An 18,739-nucleotide genomic window follows, 5' to 3' on the forward strand; every position below is an offset into this window, starting at 1 on the left:
AATTTGTTTTGATCGTGCCACTTACAGTAAAATCAAAAGATTACGTGAAGATCAACTGTTGCATTGAATGGAAATCCAGTGGATCAAACACGCCATAAGAGTGAAAGCCGTGATTTGTGCCCTCGTAATGAATTAATGAATGGATTGATTTGAGTGTGAAACATGACGGATGAAAGCGCCGGTGATACTGGCCTCGCGGAGAAAGACGAGGATGATAAGTTGTATGATGACATCGGTGCAAGGAGAACAAAGTTAAGGCAGCTCACCCTAAAATCAAACCAGATCGATGATCTCATGGGAAAGGAGGCGGACTATCGAGACATAAAACTAAAGATGAAGGATTTCAATGCTGTGTTTGAGACGTTCAAGGCGCTCAACAAATCTGTTCAACAGCGTTTAAATCCGGAGGAATTACGCGCTGACCAGGAGCAATGGTTTCAGCCAAAGTTAAAGAGATTTGAGGAATTCATTCAAAAAGTATTAATGTGGTGCAAAGATGCCAAGGCAAAACCCCGCAGCAACGGGGCGGCTGAAGAGGAGGATGAATTATCCCCGCTGGACAGTGTGTCAAACGTGTCAAAACAAGGATCATCAACATCACGCAGTGCGCGCTCTGGCACGTCATCAGCGTCCTCCGCGCGCATCAAAGAGGAAACCAGGAGAGCAGCCTTGGTGGCAAAGGCAGCCGCATTGAGACAAAAGCAAGCACTGGCATTAAAGGAGGCACAGCTTGCAGCTGAAAAGGAGGAGCTAAGGATTCAAACTGCCCTGGCAGTGTCTAATGCAAAGATTAAAGTGTATGAAGAATATGATGTTTCTGAACCAATTGATGGGATGAATGAATATCTTGATGAAGCAGTTGTTTCACATGTTCAAAAGGGTGTTGATGTGCAAAAGGTGACAATGCCCCCCACATATCCCAGCCAGGTGACAATGCCCCCCACATATCCCAGGCAGCCTCCAGCCTCATCACTGGGAGCCAAACCCAAGATTAAAGGGCCAATCATGATGCAGGAGCCCAACACTGGTCGTCAACGAATAATAAATCATGACAATGAATTATATGATGTTATAAAGAAGCAGACAGATATAACAGAATTGCTTGTCAAACAACAACAGTCAACTCGTTTACCTTATCGTGACGTGCCTGTGTTTTGTGGTGACCCGCTTGACTTCAGATCTTTTTTGAAGGCATTTGAACATGTTATTGACTCGAAGACTGATAACAATGCAGATAAACTCTTCTTCTTGGAGCAGTTTACTAAAGGTGAGCCACACGACCTGGTGAAAAGTTGCCAACATATGCCTTCCAGCCGGGGTTATAGAGAAGCGGTGCGCCTCCTGGAGGACCGCTATGGAAACCCACTTAAGATTGCAACAGCGTTGGTTGGTAAACTGCTAAGCTGGCTGCAGATTAAATCTGAGGATGCCAAGACCCTCCACAGTTTTTCCCTTTTTCTTGTGACCTGCATGAATGCCTTGGGAGATGTTGACTATATGGAGGAACTGGATAACCCAGCCAACATGAGAGTGGTTATTGCAAAACTCCCATATAAAATGAGAGAAAAATGGAGAGCTGTTGCCTTTGACATCACAGAGAGAAAGCAATGTCGGGTAAAATTTGTGGATCTGGTAACTTTTGTGGACAAAGAGGCAAGAATAGCAAATGACCCCCTCTTTGGCGACCTGCATGGATTAGCAGGTGAAGAAAAAGAAAGAAAAATCCCCATTGCTGTAAAAATGTCAAGGAAGGAAAATCCAAGAGGCAGTAGTTTTGCCACCAGCGTGTCATTGCGCAGTGAAGCTGTCAATTCAAGCAACAGGCCCACTACATCGCACAACAACGCTGCCCTCACCAGGCCATGTCTGTATTGCAGGAAAAATCACACAATGGCTGAGTGTCACCAAATCCTAGAAAAATCACACAAAGAAAAGCTGGACTTTTTACGAAAGAATGGCATATGTTTTGGCTGTCTATTGAAGGGGCATCTTAGCAGACATTGCAGCAGAAGAATGACGTGTCAGGTGTGCTCACAAAAACACCCAAGCTTGTTGCACATTCATAAAGATGGAAATGTTACAAAGCAAACTAACACAAGCTGTCAAACTGAATTCACTGAATGTCAACAAACAATCAGAAGTGCTCTTGTGGGTCTGGATGAGGAGGCATCTCTTGCTACTGGGGCCGGAGACAGCTGCATCCTGGCAATTCTTCCAGTGTATGTCAAAGCAAAACTGGGGACAAAGGTTGTGAAGACCTATGCATTTATCGATCCGGGGAGCTCCGGAACCTTTTGTACTGATGCACTGGTCAAGCAGCTTAACCTGCATGGTAAAGGAACAGAGATAGTTTTAAGCACCATGAACTCAACCAAGCGTGTAAAGGGCTGTCTTGTAAGAAACTTGGAAGTTTGTGGGATCAATGAGGACAAATACGTAACTCTCTCAAAGGTGTTTGTACAAAAGAGGATTCCAGTTGGAAAGAAAAACATCCCTCAACAAAAGGACATTAACGAGTGGTCTTACCTTAGAGACGTGAAATTACCACACATCGATGCCGATGTAGGACTCCTTATTGGCAATGACACTCCTGAAGTTTTTGAACCTTGGAGTGTGATTCACAGTCGCAATAAGGGACCGTATGCTGTCAAAACAATCCTGGGATGGACAGTCAACGGACCAATCAGAGCGCATGTGGAAAGAGAACAGCAAGCTGTCACAGTTAACCGGATAGCAATAGAAAACATAGAGAAGATGCTGTTGCAGCAGTACAACATAGACTTTCCAGAACGCAGCCGTGATGAAAAAATGGAAATGTCAATTGAAGATAAAAGATTCATGGAATCAGTTTCAAGGTCTGTGGAATTCAAGGAGGGACACTACTACATTGAGCTACCAATGAAAGACTCAGAGATAAAGATGCCGAACAATCGAGACGCAGCTATCCAGCGTGCACTCGCCCTTAAGAAAAGGCTCAGCAGGAATCCTGACTTTCACAGAGAGTATTCTAACTGCATGGCAGACATGTTGAATAAAGGATACGCAGTCAAACTCCCAGAAACACAGTTAAAGGGGCAGGTTGGCGCAGCTTGGTATATACCACACCATGGTGTATACCATCCACGGAAGAAAAAACTTCGTGTTGTGTTTGACTGTGCTGCTAGTTACCAAGGGGTGTCTCTTAACCAAAGGCTGCTCCAAGGCCCAGACTTAACTAACACACTTATAGGTGTGCTGACTCGATTCAGAGAAGAAAGTGTGGCCATGATGGCCGACATAGAGGCCATGTACCACCAAGTGAGAGTCCCAGAGAAGGACACTGACCTTCTGCGTTTTTTCTGGTGGCCAGATGGAGACCTGTCTCGAGAGATGGCTGAGCACAAGGTAGTAGTTCATCTTTTCGGAGCCACCTCATCTGCCAGCTGTGCGAACTTTGCCTTGCGCAAAACTGCAGAGGACAACAGGACAAGGTCATCATCAGAAGCTGTGGAAACGATAATGAGAAACTTCTATGTTGACGACTGCCTAAAGTCAGTTAGCAGCGAGAAGGCTGCCATCGCATTAAGAAAGGAGCTCACAACACTATGCGCTGCTGGAGGCTTCAAACTGTCTAGATGGACAAGTAGCAGTCGTGCACTTTTGAAATCAGTGCCGGAAAATGACAGAGCAAAGGAGGTGAAAGCATTGGACCTTGTTAAAGACGCTCTTCCCATAGAAAGAGCTTTGGGTGTGTTGTGGTGTGAAAACTCAGACACTTTCAGATTCAAAGTTTCCATGAAAGAGAAGCCAAACACAAGAAGAGCAGTCCTTTCTACAGTCAGCTCCATATACGACCCTCTTGGGTTTCTTGCCCCTGTCATACTCCCTGCCAAATCCATTCTGCAAAGGCTGTGCAAAGAAAAAATCACCTGGGATGAAGAAATCCCTCAGCACCTATTACATGATTGGGGGAACTGGGTGAACCAATTGCCTCAAATATCCAACTTCCAAATAGCAAGGTGCATCAAGCCTAGGGATTTTGGTCCAGTTGCCACAGCCCAGCTCAATCACTTTTCAGACGCCAGTGAGAGTGGCTATGGGACAGTGTCATACCTGAAGCTGACAAACAAGAACGGCCATGTTCACTGCGCCTTTGTGATGGGTAAGGCCAGAGTAGCCCCGCTGAAGCAAACCACCATCCCACGCTTAGAGCTCACTGCGGCAGCTATGGCTGTAAACATGGACAAAGTGTTGAAAAGGGAGCTCCAGTGGGACCTCCAAGCCTCAGCTTTTTGGACAGATAGCACAGCTGTGCTAAAATACATCACGAATGAAGCATTGAGGCTGAAAACCTTCGTGGCCAATAGAATTGCCATCATTAAGGAGGCCACAAATGTGGAACAGTGGAACTTCATAAGCACCTCTGAAAACCCAGCTGATTGTGCCTCACGGGGACTCACAGTGGAGCAGTTCTTGGCCAACCAAAGATGGCTGCAAGGGCCTGCCTCCTTACAGAGCGCAAATGTGAGAGCAGTGGACAAGCCTCAAGGCTTGAATCTTGGTGAGGATGATCCAGAGGTGAGAAAAACAATCATGGCGTTCTCCGCAGTCACTGTAGGCTTATGTGCAGTGGAAAAATTGATAGACTACTATTCTAGCTGGTGGCGCTTAAAACGGGACATAGCCTGGATCCTGAGAATAAGAGATTATCTGATAGCCAAGGCACACAAAGGAAGGAAAACAGTAAATTCTGCTTCCCCCCTTCAAGGCCCGCTGACTGTGGAAGAATTGGACAGAGCAGAAGTGGCGGTTGTTCGGTACTGTCAGCGTTGCAGCTTCCAGTCAGAAATCTCAGCTCTGGAAAAAGGAAAGCAGGCGCTAAAAGGAAACAGCCCCATCTTTAGGTTGGATCCTTGTCTTCAGGATGGCCTGCTCAGAGTCGGTGGACGATTGCATAAATCCGCCCTGCCTGAAAGCTCAAAACATCCCATAATAATGCCGAAAGGTCTCCATGCTACCAACCTGTTATTGCAAGACATTCATGAAAAAACTGGACATTCTGGCAGGAACTTCATGCTTTCTCGCCTTCGACAGCATTACTGGATACCTGCAGCAAACGCAGCAGCAAGAAAGGTTATATTTCGTTGTGTCGTTTGTAGAAAACGTCATGCAAGAGGTCAGGAGCAAAAAATGGCAGACTTGCCTGTAGATCGGCTGATTCCTGACAAACCCCCCTTCACACACGTAGGGATGGACTACTTTGGGCCCATGGAGGTCAAAAGAGGTCGCACCATCATTAAGAGGTACGGCGTATTGTTTACCTGCTTAACAACACGTGCTCTGCACATCGAAGTCGCTCACAGCCTGGACACAAGCTCGTGCATACATGCTATCCGACGCTTCATGTGTAGAAGAGGACAGGTGGATCTCATCCGGTCTGATAATGGGACAAACCTAGTTGGGGCCGAGAAAGAGCTCAGAGCTGCTATAAGAGAAATGAATCAAGCCAAGATCAAAAACACTCTGGCAGAAAAAGGAATACAGTGGCTCTTCAACCCACCGGCTGGACCACACTTTGGCGGAATATGGGAGAGGCAAGTAAGACTGGTGAAAAGAATATTAAAGTCAGTGCTGGGTGAACAAATTATGGACGACGAGTGCCTACAAACTTTGCTTTGTGAAGTGGAAGCAATTATTAATGATAGGCCCATAACCACTACGTCTGATGATCCAGGTGACATAGAGGCATTAACTCCAAATCATTTGTTGCTACTTAAGAAAAAGCCACTGCTTCCCCCTGGGCTCTTCAGTAAGCAGGATTGTTACTCCCGAAGACGGTGGAAGCAAGCCCAGTATCTGGCCGATTTATTTTGGAGAAGATGGACCAAAGAGTATCTCCCAAACCTTCAAGAGCGTCAAAAGTGGAACAAGATAAAAAGGAATCTCAAAGTTGGAGATGTCGTCTTGATAATGGATGAAAACTCGCCAAGAAATTCATGGTTGCTAGGCCGAGTGGAGCAGACTACGTTGGACGCCAGAGGCCTTGTTCGTCGGGTACAGGTCAAGACTCGGAGCAGCACCCTCGAAAGGCCCATCGACAAGCTCTGCCTTGTCTGTGAGACTGACACCTGACTAATGACTAAGGACTGATGACTGACTGACATTTGCAAAGGGGTGTAGGCGGATCGCTGCCCCAGAAAAGACTATTTTCTTTGCAGCAAGGACCCAGAAGAATAAAATCAAGTACTTTTGTATTGTTATGTTATGTATGAGCTGTAAAAAAATAGATAGAATGGGTTAGAAATGATAGCAAATAGTTAAAAAATATTGCTTAAAGTGTCATATGTGTTATAACAGTAATGATGCTCTGTTTAAGTTAATTATAAGTCCCCCTGCCTTATAATTAGGGGCCGGATTGTAGAGGCCAATTGATTTCATTTATTTTCTGAGGCGCTTGTGGGTGGGGATAAAGGGGACGGCGGACGCAGCCTGAGAGTGAAGCACAGGTGATTTAAGTTGAGTACTGATTAGTTGAGTTTTGTGTGTTCAGAATCAGCGGGAGCGTCACGCCACATCTTTTGATCGTGAGTGAAAACAATGTTAAAGATATGAAGAAATATATGAAATAAAAGAAATGACTGAGACGGAAGCATTGCTTGTTGGTTTGTGGACACGCATCGGAGATCAGACCCCCGCTGATAAGTGTCACTTAATTTGTTTTGATCGTGCCACTTACAATCGCTCTAGAAGTTTTTTTTCCTTTTTGTGATCTGTTTTTTTCCACCATACAGATTTATTATGGATATTAATAAAGTCTTAAAAAAGAACAATAAAAAGTATGAGAGTCTGTCAGTCAGCAAGAAACACTTTTACATTGTTTGTCATTTCCATCAGTCCCACGTGAGGCTGATCATTGCTGGGTGTAGCTTTGATCTGAGTGACATAATTTACATTTTACCTTAATCATAAAACCTAATAAAACATTGACCAGTGTTCAGCGGACACAGTCATGTTCTGGGATATTAAATAATTAATTTATCACCAGGATCGTCTACTACGACGGCGTATTAGGGCCATGAATGAAAAAAAATAATTAATTAATAGGGACCTTGGGGAGAAGGGCCCAGCTACCATGGCACGATTAAAAACACATAACATGAGGTGGTGGTACTACATCAGCACATTTCATTCCTTTCTACCCGCGTGATGTCTCGGGATGTTTATGAGTGATCCGACTGACGCTCCCGTGTGTGTGTGTGTGTGTGCTTGCTTGCATTTGTGGCACCGTACGGACCCAGTGAGGCATGGACCAGTATTACCCCCCTCCCCCGGGTCCGTATTTTTATTTATTTTTTTCATATTTGGCCCTAATACGCTGTCCTAATATATACAGAAGCAAATATAAATAAATAATATAAAGGCATTCCCGTGCCCCTGAGCTGGACACAGTTCACAGTATAAATACACAATGGAGGTTGTTATTCATGTGCAGCTGTTTGTTAAACAGAGAAAACACTTATTATTATTATTAGTGCATGTCTCCAGCTGTTAAAGCGACTGACAGCTGATCCAGCTGTGATCCGCTGCCGCCGTCATTAGAAACTGACGTCGCTTCACGTGACGTTTCGGAGGGACGGACGTCCCATGTCTCTTAAATCGTTTCATATATTGTCTTTCTCAATAATCAAATTAGTTAACCATTTTGTTTGATTATTTAATGTTTCAAAAGTTAATACCTCAAGACCACCACTCCTTCTTATGTTACATAATATAGCCAATCTTTCCTTAAATAATGGGATTTTATTTATTTATTTATTGTTTGTTTTGTCTGTTTCTTACCCTGTGTTTATTTTGGAATTTGCAACGATATCCTGACACATAAATTGAGCGCGCTACAGGCAAAGACGGCAATACGCTGACGGTCCGCTGGGGATGCTAAGTAGCACTATAACATCATTGTAGTTTAAAACATATAGAGAATTATGACTTACCTAAGTTTCTATCCATGTTGGAGAGTATGAAGCAGATACTGCAACTGAAGAGAACACTGACTTCACAGCTCCTTCATGGTGCCTTAAAATGTGCCAAACCACACCCACAAGTAATGGAAAGTGAAACTAAAGCTTTATCAAGGTTTCAGATTTACTTATTTTTTTTACAGATGGGTATACATAGAATATAATTAATTGTCAACATGCAGTCTTTTGAATCAGTATATATCTTTGGCTTAACAAAGACAATAACTGTTATTATCTGTATATAGCTTATATGAAAAGGTTTTTTCTTGATGCTAGCTTGTTTGTCACAGTGTAATTTGTGTAAATTTATCCCTTAATGAAAATGGTCAGCCTGTTCAGCACTGTCAGTTGGCTATAATGTCTGTAGAATAATGCCATAGAAAGTTTGTCTTTGTCACCACAAAGCTCCAGGCTTATCCCCCTCCCTTCAGCTTTTACAAGAAATGGCAGCATTTATATTACTCTCCTCATGATGCTGCACTTTTGCTCCACCTATCAAAAATAGAACAGCATGTTTGAAATACAAATGTCACATGTGCACCCTTGCTCAGATATGGTTGTTGCTATATTGGTGGGTTGAATCCCAAACTAATTCTCTAAGGAGAAAACAACAGTTTTTATCATTGAAAGAAAATGCTTATGATAGCAAAATAAAAAAATAACAAAAAAAAATGGGTTGTTGTTATTTTTTTTATTTAGTGTCTCGATAGTTTCAGGATGCAATTCACTTCTACTCTGCTGTTGTACATTTGAACAGCTGTACATGTGTATCTGATATGAATATATTATTCATATATATTATTTTAAAAAAACTAGACAAAAAGTATTCAGATCCTTTACTTGTCCTGCATTTAAAACTTACTGAAGTAAAAGTACAAAAGTATCATCAAAATGTATGTGAAAAGGTGTTTTCTTGATGCTGGCTTGTTTGTCACAATGTTAACTTTTACTTTCATTTGGTTAATTCAAATATTCTGAACTTTCCTTGGGGAAGTTCCCACTGCTGTTTCACTTTTAAATTGACAGTTGACTGTAGAACAATGCCATAGAAAATTTGTCTTTGTCACCACAAAGCTCCAGGCTTATCCCCCCTCCCTTCAGCTTTTACAAGAAATGGCAGCATTTATTTTAAGCTCCTCATGATGCTGCACTTCAGCTCCACCTATCAAAAGAGAATAGAACAGCATGGTTGAAATATGTCCTGGTGAGAGACGTTTGGTTGGTATTAACAGTTGATCAACAGGGACCTCAAATATACATTAAATATATTTATTGCATGCTTTGAAGTATTTACAAATGTCACATGTTCATCCTTGATCAGATGAGGTTGTTGCTATATTGGTGGGTTGAATCCCAAACTAATTCTGTAAGGAGAAAACAACAGTTTGAATCAGTCAAAGAAAATGCTTATGATTGCAAAATAAAATAAAAAAATAAATAAAATAAAAACAGAATGTATTTTATAATAGTTGTTATTATTTTTATTTAGTGTCTTGATAGTTTCAGGATGCAATTCACTTTTACTCTGCTGTTGTAAATATGAACAGCTGTACAAGTGTATTTGATATGAATATATTATTCATATATACTATTAAAAAACTAGACAACAAGTATTCAGATCCTTTACTTGTCCTGCATTCAAAACTGACAGAAGTAAAAGTACAAAAGTGTCAGCATCAAAATGTACTTAAAGTATCAAAAGTAAAAGCACTTGTTATGCAGAATGAACCCACTTAGACTGTTTTATACGTTGTTAATATAGTATTAGATTTGAATTGATGCATTATTTTAATTTCCTCAATCTTATCACTTTAAATGTATCATGATTTTCCTGTCAAAAGTAACTAAAGCTGTCAGCTAAATGTAGTGCAGTAAAAAGTACAATATTTGCCTCAAAATGTAGTGAAGTAGAAGTATAAAGTTACATAAAATGGAATTACTCAAGTAAAGTACAAGTACCTCAAAATTATACTTAAGTACAGTACTTGAGTAAATGTACTTAGTTACATTCCACCACTGCTCTCAATACAGTGGGATTATAAAATGTGTCTTGCTCTCCTGCACACAGAGAACTAGCAGGCAAATACATAACAATGAAGAACTCTCTCTTTATCTTTTCATGAACGCACATACTTTATACACACCAACAATATGTTAAAAGAGAAGTTTATGTCAGCACGGTGGAGAAAACTAATCCAGGATTTAATCTGAACTGTACTTTTTTAAATATAGATTAACAATGTGACTGAAAATAAACACAAAGGTCTAAGTAACAGTTATAGCAGAAAAGCAACAATGCAACAATGGAAATGTATAGAACAAATAGGAATACTACAATGTATACACCACACAAAATATTACATTGTCAAATGTCTATAACTGTCCAGTGGTGGAAGAAGTACTCAGATACTTTAATTAAGTAAAAGTACTAATACCAAACTGTGAAATTACTACACTACGAGTAAAGTCCTGTATTCAAAACTTACTGATGTTAAAGTACAAAAGTATCAGCATTAAAATGTACTTAAAGTATCAAAAGTAAAAGTACTTGTTATGCAGAATGGCCCCACTCAAATTGTTTTATATATTATAAATATATCATTACATTATTTGTAATGATGCTTTTATGTAAGCAGTGTTTTAATTTTCTAAAGATATAGCTCATTTAACTACTTAATACACTGTTATAAGATCTAATAATAAAAAAAAAGTCTAATCACTTTAAATTGATCATATTTTTAATGTTAAATCTCGACCTGTAAAGTAACCAGGCGGCAATCTCCATGTCTGAGCATGGAGGCCAACCAGGAAGTGCATTAAGCCTGCAATTCACCGAAAATTCCAGTAGGGGGTGCTAAGTTTGGCTGCAAAAAAAATCTGCCCATTCATTTCAGTACAAAATTTGAAAACTTCTCACTTGATTTATTACCTCAGAACATTTTTTCAGGACAACATTATGGTCTCAATCGCTAGTAAAAAATTATCTTCAAGACAATTTGATCTCAATAGTTCTAATAATGGCCCCATTTAGAAGAAAATAGAAGATAAAGAATCGTATGATTTGGGGCGTGGCTACAGGTCACTGACAAGGCGAGCCGTCACCAGGAGAGAAGCAGAGCAATGCGTATCCACGGCAACGTGTCAATAAAGTTATTTATAACGTTATATAGATAGAAAAGAGGACGTTTAGCGGTTTGGTCTCATAACTTTGACCCTTTCACACTGTATTTTCACTTAATGACAGTTTATTTGAATGTTTTGTTCAGTAAAAATGTCTTGTTCAGCGTTTGGTTGGACTAACAGACGCTCCAAGGAGTCGCTGCTCAGTTTTCTGAGGTAAGAAAGATACATTTTGTTTTTGTTTTTTTGCTAGCCAAAACTAACATCCCAGTTAATGCTCCAGTTAATGCTAACATGAATTAGCAGCGGCTTCTCTCAGTCGGGTTGCCGGTGTAGAGAGGCGTGTAGTCAGTGTCGTCAGATCCCTTGCACTCCGCCACAGTCCAATTATGGTCTGCTCCGCGTATCGGAAACAAGATGGCGACGCAAGATGGCGACGAGTATAACACTGAACTCGAGGCTTCCAACGGGCAGTCCACAAACCAATGGGTGACGTCACGGTGACTACGTCCATTATTTATATACAGTCTATGAAAGTAACTAAAGCTGTCAGCTAAATGTAGTGGAGTAGAGGTAAAAAGTTACATAAAATGGAAATACTCAAGTAAAGTACAAGTACCTCAAAATGATACTTAAGTACAGTACTTGAGTAAATGTACTTAGTTACATTCCACTACTGTAACTGTCATATTATACATAATCTAATCTACTTGATATTACAAAACTCAGCTGTAGATCTAAAACGATAAACACGAAGTCCAGCATAGAGAGGCTGAGTGAACGTAGTCTGGACTCTGTGGAGGAGAGTCATGGTTTCACTTTCAGAGACGCTGTAGAAGGACAGAATACCTGCATTGTGATCCAGGTACACTCCTACTTTGAAGGACTGAGGGCCAGAGATGGGAGTTTTCTCCCTGTTATGTTTGAAATTATAACTAGAATTATATGCACCTTTGTCCGCACACTCTAAAGCCCAAGACTTGTCATTGTTTCCAAATATACTCTCATCTCCGTTTCTGGAAATAGTCTTGTATGCGACTGCTACTGACACTCCTGAACCACTCCACTGCACTTCCCAGTAACAACGTCGACTCAGACATTTTCTACACAGAACCTGAGACTTGGTCACAAATCTGTCCGGGTGAGGAGAATGTAACTGTTCATCACTAATCAGTGTTGCTTTTCTGTTCTCTTCCGATAATGACATCTGCACGCTTGCTGTGTTTGGATCCAGTGTGAGATGATCGATGTGGCATGCATGGTGTAAAAAATCCGCTCTCGTCTTGGGATTTTGCGGCAGTAAAACATCCACCTCAGTCACTTTCTTTGAGATCTTCTTCAGTTCCTTATTGTAACTTTCCAGTAGTTTACCTTTTGCCTCGGACACAGCTGCAGTCACATCCTCAAAATGTCGTACTGGACGGTTTTTGATGCTGGATGACACATTAGAGGCAGTGAGATTTGACAGTGAGGGGTATTTCTGGAGAAACTGGATGTGGTCCTCTGTGTGTGAGAGCTTCTGCAGCTCAGTGTCTTTCCTCCTCAGCTCAGCTAGCTCCTGCTGCAGCTTCTCCAGAAAGATTCTAGCCCGACCGACTTCAGTTTTCTGCCGGGATCTGATCTGCTGCTTCACATCAGAGCTTCTTTCCTTGATGAGATGGATTAGCTCTGTAGACATCTTCTCACTGTCCTCCACGGCTTTATCAGCCGAGCGGTTGACAGCCTCCACCTCCTCCTGAAGCAGCTTCACATCTTTCTCTCTGTTCTGGATCCTCTGCTGGATCTCTTGTTGACTCACCCTGACCTCTTTCTGCCTCTCAGTCATTTCTGCTGCAGCTGAAACTGTGTCGTGACCTTTATGTTCATCCATTGAACACAGATAACAGATACACTTTTGATCAGTGCGGCAAAAAATCTTCATCACCTCATCATGACAAGAGCAGATGTTTTCCCGAAGATCTGCAGAATCATCAACCAGTTTGTGTTTTTTAAAGGCAGGGGAGTCATAGTGAGGCCGGAGGTGTTGTTCACAGTAAGAGACCAGACACTGCAGACAGGACTTGACAGCTTTCCGCTTTCTCCCAGTGCAGACATCACATCCCACATCTTCAGGTCGAGCATAGCAGTGATCCGCTGGAGCCGGTTGGAGTCCAGTCTTCTTCACTTCCTCCGCTAAGTCGGCCAACATGGTGTTTTTCACCAGGACAGGCCTCGATCCAAAGGTCTGTCTGCACTGAGGACAGCTGGAAGATTCCTTCTGATCCTCTTCATCCCAGTGACTTTGAATACAGCTCATACAGTAGCTGTGTCCACAGGGAATCGTCACTGGATCCTTCAGTAGATCCAGACAGATGGAACAGCAGAGCTTTCCCTGGCTGAGCTGATCATCTCTTTGTGCCATTGTCCTCTAATGGCAACTGCCGGAGAGTATATTTTACTATGTAAAAACACGGAACAACAGCCAACAGGGAAGAGGGAGTGGTTCTCAGTAGGGATGCACTAATACTTGATACTAGGTATTGGTAACAATGGGGCTAGTCTATTTAATTGAATTATATGTTTATATAGTATATTCATCATCACTTGGCTTCAGGGCATTCAGTCAGGGAGGAGGAGCTGTTTCAGTGAATTGTGTGTTTACTGAAGGAGGTGAACAACAAGTCAACGCCCAAGTACTGTCCTTAGAAAAACTGGTGGCTGGCTGCAGTATAAGTTATTAATAGTCTAATAATGTGTGTACGTGGTCTAAATTTTAGATTGGAATGTTTATCGCTATTGTCATGAACTGGCTCATAGATCATGACAAAACAAGGGAGACCACACATGTATTCAAGTTATAAGAAAATAATGTTTATTTGGTTAATTGAAAACACAAAGAAACTTAATTATGTGAGTCAATATATCAGTGGTGAAGTGTGTGCATGCACGCAATGTGGTGAAATGCAGGTGTATAAGCTGAAAGTAACTAACAAACTAAATAAAACCAACTAAACAAGACCAACTAAAACAAACCAAGGTGGTGGGTTTGGAGGAGGAGGAGGAGGAAAAGAGAAAGAGAGAGAGAGAGAGAGAGAGAGAGAGAGAGAGAGAGTTGAGGCCTCAGCTCCTCTATATAGCCTCAGTGATTGAGACTGGATTCAGGTGTGCTTCTCCAGCCTCTGCAGACTGACCTGTGGCCCCTCCTACAAAGGAAGACAAATACAACATGCCACAACACACAGAGGGGGAGGGGATCATCACACTATACATGATTAAATACATGGCAGGGTTAATTTTGTTTCGAAATGTTGTAAATGTAAAGTACACAAGAAGTGCCTAGTTAGACTGCTGCTACTGTCATCAGGAAACGTACAACCAAACCCAGGGCCTGGCCTATGTTAAAATAATTGATTATTTTCTATATTGGTAAATGATTTTATGCTTGATTTCTGCTCGTCTGTTGTCTGTCTCTGTTCTCTGTCTCTGTGAGTGACGCAGGTCAAAGTATAAACCTTGAGTGTAATATCTCTATGCATTTATATTAAGTCAGACAATATGATTTTGATACAGTGATTATGTTTGTGTGTTAATTTTGGTTTAGAAACTTTGACTACATATATTTCATTGTCTGTTTCATATTTTTTAGACTTTTAGAATCTATGTGAGACAGTAAAAATCCTTTGGCTCTGTAGACATACTATCTTTGGAAGACAAAACAAGACAGGAGGTTTTTTGTTGAATGTTCTGGAGAAGAGGCCAGGATGGCCTTGTCCTATGGCCTATGCCCAGCTGGCATGACGTGCCAATGTAGTTCCGCCCTCCTCCTCCGAGTGAGGAGGGCGGAACTTCCTGGAGGAAATCGACCAGCATGTTTTGTAAACAAATGTTAGTATTTTAATGGGTTCAGGGAGAGAGTCGTGGTTCAGACTTCACAAACTGAAACACGTCTGTTTGTATCAGGGACATGAGTTTTTGAACCCGGAGATCTCTGTAAAGTGCACATTTTTTGACGTATTGTAATAAAACTTTTGTTAAACTGAGAACTTGGACGTCTCCAGCTCTTCATTTCCCCATCAACGAACTGCGCAGAAAAATGGTGAGGTTTTTTCTGTTGGTGACAGATTATCAATTTTCAAGGTTTCCTCATGCAATTTTTCTAACACCTAATACAAAATATGCCTTCTCCTTGTGACTTTAAAAACAGAACAGGTCTTCACTTTGTGCACATCAATGTTAGAAGTCTCCTAACAAAAATGGAAATGCTGAAATTATGGGTTGATACAACAAATATGAATATTATGGTCCTATCTGAAAACTGGTTAAATACAAGATAATAAGACTGATATTGATGGATACATTATCTTTAGAGCAGATCACTCAAACAAAGGGGGAGGAGTTGCTATATACGTTTAATCAAAATGTAAATGCTCCGTGACATTGTCTTTAAGTAAACCCAAACAATTTGAATTGCTGGCTGTGAAAATGAACTTATCTAAAGACTCATATTTCACAGTTGTTGGCTGTTATAGACCACCGTCTGCCACAAAAGAGACCATCTCCTCTCTCTCTGATGTGGTGTCTAACCTAAAGGACTCTGAACTAATTCTCATGGCTTGATGAGAATTTGTCTTATATAAAACCCATATAGAGAACCTTGTAAAAAGCTGAAACCAAGGTTAGGATTTTATTATCAAAATAAGGCTTGCTTCACTATGTTAGCCAGGAAATAAAGTGTACAGGCTACCTTCTTAAGTGTACTGGATTATGGGGATGTTCTCTATATGCATGCTACATCTTGTACTCTCCATCTATTAGGTACTGTATACCACAGTGGTCTACGTTTCATCACTAATTCTGGTCCTCATACTCACCACTGTTTGCTGTACAGCTTAGTCAACTGGCCCTCACTAAATTCACGCAGAAAACTCCATTTGACCTTGGAGCAGCTGATTCCCTACGCCTACTGAGAGCTGAAGTCAAACACAAACTCGACCCCCTGCAGTTTGCATACAAACAACACATGGGAGTGAACGCTGCTGTCCTCTACATGCTTCACTGTGCCCTTGCTCATCTGGAGGAAGCTGGTGCTTATGTGAGAATCATGTTCTTTGATTTTTCAAGCGCATTCAACCCAACATACTTAAAAACAAGCTCACAGAGATGGGAGTGAATCTTTCCTTCATCTCCTGGATGAAGCACAGATTACCTGACAGGAAGACCACAGTATGTCAGGTTGGGGAACTGTGTTTCTGGGACATTAATGAACAGCACAGGAGCTCCACAAGGCACTGTTCTGGCTCCATTCCTGTTCACACTGTACACAGCGGACTTCAAATACAGCTCTGAGTCCTGCCACATCCAGAAGTACTCCTACGACACTGCTATTGTGGCGTGTATCAGGAATGGACAGGAATCGGAATATAGGGATCTGATAAAAGCCTTCAGTGACTGGAGTCACAAGAACTATCTCCTACTGAACACCTCAAAGACTAAGGAAATGATCATAGATTTCCGCAGGCTCAAGGGCTCAAGGACTGGCTGAAGGGGGGCTTCAGCCAGTGAATACCTGTGGGGTGGACATGGAGGTGGTGCCAAGTTATAAGTATCTAGGTGTATAACTGGATAATAAGTTGGACTGGTCCCTAAACACAGACCCTCTACAAAAAGGGGCAGAGCCTCTTTTTCTTCTTGAAGCTCAGATCTCTGGACATCTGTAGTAAGAAGCTGCAGATGTTTTATCAGTCTGTGGTGGTAGTGTGTTGTTTTATGCTGCAGTCTGCTGGGGAGGCAGCATCACACACAGAGATTCAAGGCGGTTGGACAGACTGGTCTAAAGAGCTGGTTCTGTGGTTGGAGCCAGGTTGGACACACTGTCATATATAATATAATATTACCGAACTATAGGGGGAAAATGTTGTGCTGGGACTCTTCACCCGTGAGCGTACTCCGGTCAGGGAATAAGGACACCGTTTTTACTTTAACCTCTTTATCTCAAACTTTTTCAGCAGCAGGTCAATACACACACTTATTCAACACATGCTGATTCCAAGGACCCCGAACGTAAAAATAGCTGCCCTGTAAACTGCCCGACTCAAACAGACTGAACTAAAAAGTGCCTAAATATAATTATTAACCCGTTTAAATCAACAATATTAACATAATCAAATAAACAGATTAATAGGGTGTATTTTCTGGTCAGAAAGGGAATTTAGAACAGCCGCCCCCTAAATAGCATGGCTATTTTGAAACAAACATAAATTCCCACAACATTAGTCCTTTAACCAGGATTATCGTCAGGAAGAGCTGACAGCTGGACCAGCCGAGCCACTGGTCTCAGGTAAGTCTTCTCGCCAACTCTGACTTCAGCTGTCCTTATGCATCCATCATCACTTGCATTCAGCTTGACCACCCTCCCCATTGGCCAGTGAGCGCGTGGAAGCTGAGGATCAATAATCATCACAACTGTGTCCAGAAGGAGATGATCTGCGTGTTGCCGCCACTTCTGGCGGGTTTGGAGAGTGGGTAAGTAGTTTCTGATGAACTGTGTCCAGAAGTGGTCCACCATCATCTGGCAATGACGCCAGCGCCTTCTGGTGAGGGTGTCAGGAGCATAGGCAACTTGTGGGAGAGAGGCATCCTGCCGCCCCATCAACAACATGCTTGGCGTCACTGGATCTGGATCGGCCACATCTGACGATACATATCCTAACGGCTTGGCATTGAGGATGCCTTCCACCTCGATGAGGAGTGTGAGCAGAACCTCTTCTTGGAGCACTTGTGTACCTACAACCACTTGCAGGGATTTCTTGGCTGATTGAATCTCACGCTCCCAGGCACCACCGAAGTGGGGAGATGCTGGTGGGTTAAAACAGAATTTAATCTGTTTTTTCTCGAGCCTCTCCTGCAACTGTGCCTCCATCGCTGCAAAGGCCTCTTTCAGCTCCTTATCTGCGCCTCGGAAGTTAGTCCCCTGGTCAGAGAGGATCTCAAAGGGGGTGCCTCTCCGCGCGATGAACCGTCTCAGTGCTAGGAGGAAAGCATCTGTGTCGAGGCTGGTGAGCAGATCCAGATGTATACATCGCGTCGTGAGACATTTAAAAATGATCCCCCAGCGCTTTTCACTTCGCCTCCCAGCCTTGACCATGTATGGCCCGAAGCAGTCCACGCCGGTTGAGAAGAATGGAGGCTTGAGCAGCCGCAGACGGGCAGAGGGCAGGTCTGCCATTCTCGGCACCACTGGCTTCCCTCTCCACTTCATACAACCAGCGCAGGCTCTCTGATACTTCTTAATAGCCTGCCTTCCCCGCAGAATCCAGTAGTAACGCCTCATCTCAGCAAACACCCTGTCGGGCCCGGGGTGATGTAGTTGAGCATCCATCTCTTTTATGAGGAGCGTGGTAACTGTATGATGTGGATCCAACAGTATTGGGTGAATGTCAGTGGGGCTAGAGCTGTCTAAACGACGCAGGCGTCCTCCAACCCGTATAAGACCCATTGTGGGGTCTAATTCTGGAGCGAGCGTACTCAGCCTGCTGCTGCGGGGCACGGGCTTGCCGGCTCTGAGGCATTTGACTTCTTCAGAGAAGCAGTCTGCTTGACTGGTCTTCAGCAGGTGGACTTCTGCGTCTCGAAGGTCACACAGA

General features: G+C 42.5%; 1 protein-coding gene across 1 annotated transcript; it reads right to left on the bottom strand.

The window, feature by feature from the left end:
• Positions 1 to 11,823: 11,823 nt before the first annotated feature.
• Positions 11,824 to 13,518, bottom strand: LOC131992444 (tripartite motif-containing protein 16-like). The gene has a single exon (XM_059358039.1). It carries the CDS (start codon positions 13,516 to 13,518, stop codon positions 11,824 to 11,826), a length of 1,695 nt encoding a protein of 564 aa, XP_059214022.1.
• Positions 13,519 to 18,739: the final 5,221 nt, after the last annotated feature.

This window comes from Centropristis striata, chromosome 19 (genome assembly GCF_030273125.1).
Source record: "Centropristis striata isolate RG_2023a ecotype Rhode Island chromosome 19, C.striata_1.0, whole genome shotgun sequence".
Classification (NCBI taxonomy): domain Eukaryota; kingdom Metazoa; phylum Chordata; class Actinopteri; order Perciformes; family Serranidae; genus Centropristis; species Centropristis striata.